This window comes from Gymnoscopelus braueri (genome assembly GCF_963280865.1).
Source record: "Gymnoscopelus braueri genome assembly, chromosome: 14".
Taxonomy (NCBI): domain Eukaryota; kingdom Metazoa; phylum Chordata; class Actinopteri; order Myctophiformes; family Myctophidae; genus Gymnoscopelus; species Gymnoscopelus braueri.
This window is the reverse complement of record NC_137619.1, coordinates 5,142,058-5,151,838: the sequence shown is the minus strand read 5'-3', so window position 1 is coordinate 5,151,838 and position 9,781 is coordinate 5,142,058. Positions and strand designations below refer to the sequence as shown.

Below are 9,781 nucleotides of genomic sequence, written 5' to 3'. Positions count from 1 at the left end.
TGGTCAAATCTGCACTGAAACCAACCAGAAGTTCTGATCAATAAATAAACATACTTAACCCTTTAAGACCGGGAACACATCTGTGTCATTTTAAGATTAATTTTGCTATTCAAAAATAGCAGATCTACAAGCTCATAGTGCCGCGCTATGAACTTGTAGATCTGCTATTTTTGAAAAATCTATTTTAGAAAAATCTTTGAATATTATATTTTCTTAAAGCGAACATTTTTAACTCTGGGGGGTCCCTGGAACAAAATATTTTGAGGTGGGGGTCCACGGCCAAATACATTCAATTTTTGAGAACCACTGATATTATAGCAACATACGATTTTTCAAAAAAACTGTTAGGATTTAGCAGATTGTAGAATCTCCAGAAGCAAAGATTTGAGTTAGAAATGTTGTAAAAAAACATATTCAAAGATTTGCACACATTTTTCACGATTTATAACAAAAATAGCAGATCTACAAGCTCATAGCGCGGCACTCAGTGCCGTGCTATGAGCTTGTAGATCTGCTATTTTTTATTTATAAAAAAAAAAAAAAAAAAAGTGTCAATTTGTGACACACCGTCTGTCTCATTCTCAGCATCATGACTATGATCATAAAACTATGACATAAATAAAATAAACAGCGATGGAAAAAGTGTTCAAATGTTTTACTTGAGTAAAAGTAACAATACTGCATTGTAGAAATACTCTGTTAAAAGTCAAGAAGTAAAAAAAATTAAAGTACTTTTATGCAGAAATCCTCCATTTCGTATTTTCAAAATGTATAAAATAATTTGAAAATAGCAGATCTACAAGCTTGCGACGCATTGTGAGCTTGTAGACTTGCTATTTTCAAAAGCTTCTTAGGCATTTTAAGATTGTATCATTTTGAAAACTTTGTGAAATGGGACATAATGGGCATAAATGAGTACTTTCTACTTTTGGTACTTAAAGTACTTGTAGATCTGCTATTTTCAAATGGCCGAAGTCTATATAGGGCTGATGAAGTGGTTAATGTATGTTTTGTAATAATATCTACAAAGTAACTAAAGTTGTCAAATAATTGTAGTGGAGTAAAAAGTACAATATTTGCCTCTGAGATGTAGTGGAGTAGAAGTAAAAGTACCGAAAATTAGAAATACTCAACCAAAGAAAAAAAATACCTCAACATTTTACCTAAGTACAGTACTTGAGTACACGTACTTAGTTACTTTACACCAGTGGCTCTCAACATTTTCAGGCCTTGACCCCCCAAAAGAATCTTATTTTAACAGGGAACCCCCCACCCTGACAAGCAGTTGTAAGTGTAGGAGTTGAGGCATTATTTAGTTTGACTCAGTTTCACAGATAGGTATTGGGAAAATAGCTGATCTACATGCTCACAACGCCCCCCCCCCCCCCCCCCCCCCCCCCCCAATGCAACACTTGTAGATCTGCTATTTTCAAAATGTTTGCCTCTTTCTTATATTATTTGACAAGTTGGACAATGTTTGACACGTTTTAATAGTGGTTTGTTGATAACTTTTGATGCAGTAATGTTTTTTTTTCTTCTCTTCTTTGAGATATTAAAAATACCTTAAATTGTAACTCCACTGTCATCTGGGGACCCCCTGGGGACCCCCCCCACCCCAAAATCATGGGCCGACAGGTTTAGAACCACCGCTTTACACAGGTGCGTGTCTATGTTCCCCGGGTTCTGCGTTCCCCGCTTACCTAACCCTAACCCTAGTGGGGGAACATAGAACCCAGTGAACATAAACAAAGGCAGATAGAGGACAAACAACATGAAACGGATAAAAACGCCTCATAAACTCAGGAGGTGACAGTGACGTCACTCCACCACCAACACCACTGTATAAATGACGTCATAAAGCTTTAAAAAGGTTAAAATGAAACAAACATTCAAACATAAACAAACAAACAAACCTTCTTCTCCTCAGAGTCTGACATCTCTCACATCTCAGGAACACACGGGGTTCTGCGCATGCGTAGTGCGTGCCAATGTGGTCCGTCCGGCAATAACGTCCGACCTGAAACGCAGACCGTTCCGGACCGGTAGGTTCGTTCCTACTACAGCAGCACGTCATGTAACGGTCACGTCATGTAACGGTCACTTGGCTTAATGCAATGCCCAGTTGGAACCAGTGGTGGAAAAAGTACTCACATTTCTTACTTAAGTAAAAGTGTCAATACTGCAATGTAGAAATACTCGATTACAAGTCAAATACCTGTGTTCAAAATGTTACTTGAATAAAAGTACAAACGTATTGGCATCAAAATATACTTAAAGTACCAAAAGTAAAAGTACTAAAATGTTTGAAAATAGCCGATCTACAAGCTCACAACGCGTCGCATCGCGTTGTGAGCATAACATAGGGCTAAAGTGGTTAATGTATGTTTTATATAAATGTAATAATTTATATCTGAAAAGTAACTAATAACTAGTTTTCAAATAATTGTAGTGGAGTAAAAGTACAATATTTGCCTCTGAGATGTAGTGGAGTAGAAGTAAAAGTGTTGGAAATTTGAAATACTCAAGTAAAGTACAAATACCTCAAAATTGTCCTTAAGTACAGTACTTAAGTAAATGTACTTAGTTACTTTACACCACTGACAGTGTGGAGTGACGCCACTTCCACCACAATCTGTAAAGACTGTCAGAGCTGTTCTAGACCAGCTGTTCTCAAACCTTTTCATGCCAAGTACCTCCATATTAAAATGTAGTTATAAGTCATTTAAAAAAAACATTTGATGTTTTGAAACAAGATGTTTTGAAAACAGAAAATAGCTAAATCAGTGTAACCAGTCTAAACCTACATATATGCATTGGCTATTTGAAAATAGCAGATCTACAAGCTCACAACGCTTCGCAATGAGACACGCTGTGAGCTTGTAGATCAGCTATTTCAAATAGTTACTTTACACCAATTAAATATATATAAATATAAATATTTATATATATAAATATATATAAAACGGTGTCTTGTCAAACAAAGACACCGTTTTGAATGAAACTGTTTTGAATGAAACTGTTTTGAATGACATCGTTTTGAATGAAACTGTTTTGAATGACACCGTTTCAAATGAAACTGTTTTGAATGAAACTGTTTCAATGACACCGTTTTGAATAGGACACTGTTTTGAAACTATAGACTACTTGTTAGGATGCTTGAGTCAAAGACAGGCCCTGTTTGATTTAATATGACACTGACAAGAAGCAGAGATGTTTTTATTGCCTTTTATTACAAATGCAAATCTGCATTGTAGTCCATATCATATAGAATCTATATGATATGGACTACAATGCAGATAGTTTTGCAGATACTGCAGATAGTTTAGGTACATCTATATTATAGATGTACCGTATTATAAGTACATAGGGGTGGTGTAAAGTAACTAAGTACATTTACTCGAGTACTGTACTTAAAGGTAGGGTAAGTGATTTACTTTGGTTAAAATAAGTGTTAAATAGCTCTATATTCTGATAGTACTAATTGCTATAGAGTGTTTGTTCAGTAAAAGGAGTCTCCCATATCTCTCCAGATCTTTATTAGAGGGAAAATGCATTTTCAGTGCTCTCTCCTGATTGGCTTAAAATGTGTCACCTACCTGAAAATGTACTATATTCTGTTTATTAAAGAGCTGGAGAGACCACTGTGACCGAACAAACGCTCTGTAGCAATGATTACTATCACAATATAGTACTTTAACCTTTTTAACAGAAAAAAAAAAATACCAAAAGATATCAATTGAGTACAATTTTGAGATACTTTTACTTTACTGGAGTATTGTCCTTTTTTATAATGTTTTGTTTATTTAGTGGGCTCACTGTTTTCCTTAGTTTTTTGTTCTTCTGTTGGTGTTGACGAGGCTGCCAGTTCCTGATGTCCAATAGATTTGGTGTAGAACTTTAGTTCTACCCAGTTTCCAGAAGGTGGCATCATAGCCATGTCCTGGTTCCTGGTTCCGTTCTCTACTAGCCAGACACCGTATTCTTCCAGATATTCAACATCCACTGGAACAGCCTTTTTATTTTTGCCGGACCCAGGGGGTCTGGCTTACATGAGGCTTTGTACCTGTTTTCTCCATACATGGGCATGGTCACTTTGTCCTTAGGCCCCAGCCATAAAAGTCTGTCCCCCTTTCGTCCATACATGGGCATGTGTTGTACCTGTTTTCTCCATACATGGGCGAAAAACAGGTTTTGGTCACTTTGTCCTTAGGCCCCAGCCATAAAAGTATGTCCCCCTTTCGTCCATACATGGGCATGTTTTGTACCTGTTTTCTCCATACATGGGCAAGAAACAGGTTTTGGTCACTTTGTCCTTAGGCCCCAGCCATAAAAGTCTGTCCCCCTTTCCAGGTGCGTAGCACCAAATTCTGGGCCCTGGGGACAAAGATTCACTGTGGGCCCCCCTATGATTTTTTTTCTTTTTTTTTCTTTTTTTTTGGGGGGGGGCCTAGTAACTCAGTCCCACTTACACCCCCCCTGTGACGCCCCTGCCCCTTTCGTCCATACATGGGCATGTTTTGTACCTGTTTTCTCCATACATGGGCAAGAAACAGGTTTTGGTCACTTTGTCCTTAGGCACCAGCCATAAAAATCTGTCCCCCTTTCGTCCATACATGGGCATAGACACAGGCTGACACGTCATGTGAAGTCTGGGTCTGGCAGAACCAGGTCTCCTGGTCTTGTTTCAGTTTCAGTTTTTTTCTTTTTACTTATTTGTCCTGTTGCTGTTGTCATGGCTACCAGTTCCCACTTGATGTTGTGTGGGAGTCCTGACTGCTCCAGACCGTTCTGAAGAACTGCTAGCTTGCATAACGTCTTCAAACTAGGACTTAAGTGTAAGATCTGTAAGACCAGTTGTTTTTCAAAGAGGATGATACGATCTCCCACCATGCAACAGCACATTCTACCCGACCAATCTGGGCCTTTCCCCTTGGGCTCAACCTTCTTCCAGGAGAAGGTCTTGACATTAAATTTCCAAAGATCATTAAAGCGCCTGTTCAGCTTCCAGCGGTTACCACCATATATGTACAGTTCTCCATTGTAGGAAAAGGTTGCATGACTGTAACGTTGTTCTGGAAGAAGCTGTGCAGAAGGTGTGTTCAGCCAATAGTTGGTCTCTGTGTCAAACACTCTGATGTTGTGGTCCTGGTGCCCATATCCCCCAAATACAAACATCTTTGTCCCGATGATGGTGGCAGAGTGATATGATGAAATAGGTGCTTGAGTGCCTCTAATGTTAATTAAAGACCAGATCATTGTGGTGGTGTCCAACTTGTAGATGTCATTAGTGAGTCTAGTCAGCTGGTTCCGTCCTCCATGGATAAACATGACCTTCCCCAAAACACAGGCTGAGTGGCTGGACCTCACCTCTGGAACAGTTCCAGAAACCTTGGGCTTTAACCATCTGTGGGCGTCGACATCAAATGCATAAAAGATGTTAACCGCGTCCCCTGTGAAGATAAACCAGTTGTTGTCATCAACCTGTGTCTTACAATTCACCATCCCTCCCCAGATGTAGATGATATCTTCTATCAGTACAGCTGTGTGTCCGTAGCGCATGGAGGGAACATCAAGGGAACATTCTCCTCCTCCAGTTGTCTCTGGGGGCAACGTCATCCAGCACAAAGTCACTGTGTTGAAGACGTGCACATCAATCTGATCCTTGTTGTTGTAGGTTTTCCCGTTATAGAAGAACCCTCCAAAGGAATACACCTTGTCCTCCACTGGCCCAGCAGCACAACCAAAGAAGCTGTCTGTCTGTGGTCCTCTTTTCAGGGGCACCGACCAGCTCAGCATCTCTATTTCTCTTTGTCTGTCACTGACTCTGTCTCTGGCAGTCTGTTTCTCTCTCAATCCCTGTAGCTTAACCTCTCAATATTTCTCGTTCTCTCTAGAGTCTGCAACAGCTTATATAGGCTGACAAAGCTCTGGTCTGATGTCACTCACAACACAAACCGATGTCATGCATGTGTAACAACACTGATTTCTTCAGACATTTTTATTTGCAGACATTTCTCTCTGAAATGTCACTGGATCCACTGACTTGTGACGCTGCTGTCCAGTCAAAACATTGACCATAATTGATGACTTATCAAACCACCCAAGCGGACAGATTAAACATATTCTCATAAGTTACGATGTGACATGTAATGTGTCAGGTTGTGAACTCCCTTCACAAGGCCATTTTGAGAGGAGGTAAGAACTTGAAATCAGAAATGTGGTGCCTAAATGCGGAAGAAGAGGTTACTTCCTGGAAGAAGACGGTACTTCATGGAAGAAGAGGTTACTTCCTGGAAGAAGAGGTTACTTCTTCCTGGAAGAAGAGGTTACTTCCTGGAAGAAGAGGGTACTTCCGGGTGCTTCATGCACTGGGTGAGCAACTTCATTGAAATGAATAGGTGGGGGCGTTGCCTTCCGTTCTCTAGTATATATATTATAACTCTATGGTACAGATGGTTGGATAGGCGGCTGTCCAGTACTGCCAGAAAAAGGCTCTGGCCCCGGGCCCAAATGAGCCAATTGATTGCCAAGGCAACCGCAGCCTAAGCTTGATGTGGAAAATTCCCCACACCTGTCAAATTTCCCACATCTGCCATTTGATTACTTAGTTAGTCCACTTTCCACAGTCAGTTTGCACTCTTTAGACATTCTCCACAGACGTTTACCACTGCACAAGAACTTTCCAGGACGGCCAATCCCCCGATATGCCCATATATAGGTACTCCCATATTTGGCCATATACTGATAACATCAGGAATCTCCATGTATGGGCATAAAAGCGACACATATGGACAGACGATTTCAACAGGTACTCTGACAATGGTTATAACGGGAATTGTATAACAGGGCGGGGCATGCATTCCCTATTTACATCGTTACCGAGTAGGCCGGTGCTAACCTGACTCCGCCAGATGGGGGCGGTATTGACTTCACACGTTCACATTACAGCCTCCATCTGGGCTCGCTCAGAGAGTACAGCTACTCCGCACCGCGGCGTGTGCGAACCAATCAGCGGCTGCTAGGGGGCGGGATCGTTGCGAGACCGGATGTGACGCCATCGAGAAGCGCTTATTGCGTTTGTAGTTCTCTCACGATTCATCATGGTTGAATAGTATACAATAGAACTACTGCTGGCGCAGCTACTATACGTCATGTAGACACGTCAATATGATTGGTTGATAGACGGTGATAGACAGACGGTCCCATCCAATCACCTGCCAAGTAGCTTGGAAAAAAAAGGGACCGCTTGGGGGAGTTTGTTTCACAGTTTGGGAACCAGAAGGGAGAAGAGTCTTGTTCTATAGGGGAAGGCTGTATACATTGTTAGCATCAGTGTTTATGATAACATTTATCATTATTATTATTATTTTATTACAGGTCAGAAAAAAATCACCACCAGTGTGAAGAGAGTGGTGCCTTTCATGAGTTCATTTCATTAGTTACTTTTTACAGACTTTGATGACTTCAAAGTATTTTTACTCATTTTAAGTACTTTAAAATGTTTTTACTGATTTTTACGTGTTTTACTCATTGTAACATCTTTTAAGTATTTTTACTCATTTAAAGTATTTTTACTCATTTAAAGTATTTTTACTCAGTTTAGGAACTTTAAAGTATCTTTACTAATATTCAAGTATTTTTACTCATTGTAAGTATTTTTACTCAAAAGTGTGTGTGTGTGTGTGTGTGTGTGTGTGTGTGTGTGTGTGTGTGTGTGTGTGTGTGTGTGTGTGTGTGTGTGTGTAATTAGTGTAACTGGTTGCATCTTTGTGTTGCAATCAGCCGCAGCTGTTGAGGCTGTGCTCAAACATACGGACGGACACACGGACAAAGTCACTCCTTGGAGTGGCTAGCACCACTCAAAAAGCAGACAACACAATCAAATACAATCAAACTGGAGACTGTATCAGTTATGTTCCCGCTTTTAATAGAATGATTGACTGGTCATGTGTGAACTCAGGTCATGTTGTCAGACTGCCATTAAAGCTCATTAGAACACAATGAAAACACACCGAAAAGCAACACTGACACGTTTCATTCAAACCATCTGCAATAGAAATGATGAAAGTAATGTTCACTATAATTACAAGCTCACCCACGCACACGCACACGCACACACACACAAACACACACACACCCACACCCACACCCACACACACTCCGTATTCATTGTGTGACTATTTACTAACATATGACATTTGAAACATAATCTCAAAAAATAAATATTCAATGCATTATATATTATGTTGTGACATTGAAAGCATTATTTCCATTAACAGTAATGGACACCATAACAACACATACAGTACAGAAAATACATCATATCTGGGAACAAAGGATTCTTTCACTTTGGTTAAACAACCATTTCCAAGTTACTTGAAAGAAAATATGACAGAGAGAGAGAGAGAGAGAGAGAGAGAGAGAGAGAGAGAGAGAGAGAGAGAGAGAGAGAGAGAGAGAGAGAGGTTAACTTGAGTGTGAATAAGGAATTGAAAGCATGGATATAGCCAAGCACAACAGAGACCGACATGCAAACACAGTGTCAGTACAGTTTAAATAATAACAGCATAGACTGAGTCCTATTTACACACACTGGAAACACTCTCCACTGGAAACACTCCGGACGGACACCTTAATTATGTTGAAGTTGTGTGTGTGTGTGTGCGTGTGCGTGTGCGCGTGTGTGTGCAGATATAAATATCCATATCGTCGCTGTCGGGTGGATTCAGGTCTACAGATGAAAATGTTGATTAATGTACACTGTCCCTGGTAAATAAATACATATATAAACATGTCCGCAATCGTTACTTTTCAGGAAATGGAGAAAACAAACAGCAATATTTTTTGGTGATACAGTAGTATGACGAAGTAGGGCATTAATTTATGTGAAAAAAAGAATGGAAATATGGAGCTATGAGGATTCTGCCTGACACCAACCATATATGGACATCCCCTCTGCCTGACACCAACCATGTATGGACATCCCCTCTGCCTGACACCAACCATATATGGACATCCCCTCTGCCTGACACCAACCATATATGGACATCCCCTCTGCCTGATACCAACCATATATGGACATCCCCTCTGCCTGACACCAACCATGTATGGACATCCCCTCGCGTTTTGCATAGATATATATAAGAAAGGCTAGATGGCTCAAGGGGGCGTCGCAAGCGTAGCTCAACCGCGGCCATCTTGTGACAGTCATTCATAACATTATGTCTATGGTGCATGTACTATTGAAATAACCATAGCGTGCTCAATTTTCATCCGATTTTCAAACGGTTTGGTGTGCTGTAAACAGCAAAGATGTAGTTATGATACTGCATACTTATAATTATAATCATGTACTTTATATGAAAATAACATTAAGTATGCAGTATCATAACTACATCTTTGGTGTTTACAACACACCAAACCGTTTGAAAATCGTATGAAAATTGAGCACGCTATGGTTATTTCAATAGTACATGTACCATAGACATAATGTTATGAATGACTGTCGCAAGATGGCCGCCATGTGGCAACGTCGTACTCCATTGGCCAGCAGCGCGGGTGAGTCATCTAGTGTTTATATATATCTATGGCGTTTTGCGTCACCTCCAAGCTCATGAGTCGAGCCCATTGGTCGAAACCGTTTTCGCCCGTTCATGTGTCTGGCCCCAGCTGTGATAAGCTGCAGTACCTATGGTTGGCCAGCATGTCCAATGCGCTCCACTGCTCCCTCTGGGTTCTAGGGGCGGGGCTTAGGGATGAACGCACGTGATGGGCCGCATTT

The 9,781-nt window shown here is 40.6% G+C and overlaps 2 protein-coding genes across 3 annotated transcripts in view; both read right to left on the bottom strand.

Annotated features, from left to right (window-relative positions):
* Nucleotides 1-1,985, bottom strand: part of cox20 (cytochrome c oxidase assembly factor COX20) — a 7,475-nt gene extending 5,490 nt beyond the window's left edge. For both annotated transcript variants that reach the window (XM_080449450.1, XM_080449451.1), the window contains exon 1: nucleotides 1,914-1,985. In XM_080449450.1, coding sequence (XP_080305576.1) covers nucleotides 1,914-1,937 — 24 coding nt within the window. In that variant the 5' untranslated portion in view covers nucleotides 1,938-1,985. The remainder of the gene's footprint in view (nucleotides 1-1,913) is intronic.
* Nucleotides 1,986-3,799: 1,814 nt separating this feature from the next.
* LOC308100050 (kelch domain-containing protein 3-like) lies at nucleotides 3,800-5,796 on the bottom strand (the record flags this gene model as incomplete). Its single annotated transcript, XM_080448950.1, has 2 exons — nucleotides 3,800-3,963; nucleotides 4,710-5,796. 2 exons carry the CDS (start codon nucleotides 5,794-5,796, stop codon nucleotides 3,800-3,802), a joined length of 1,251 nt encoding a protein of 416 aa, XP_080305076.1.
* Nucleotides 5,797-9,781: the final 3,985 nt, after the last annotated feature.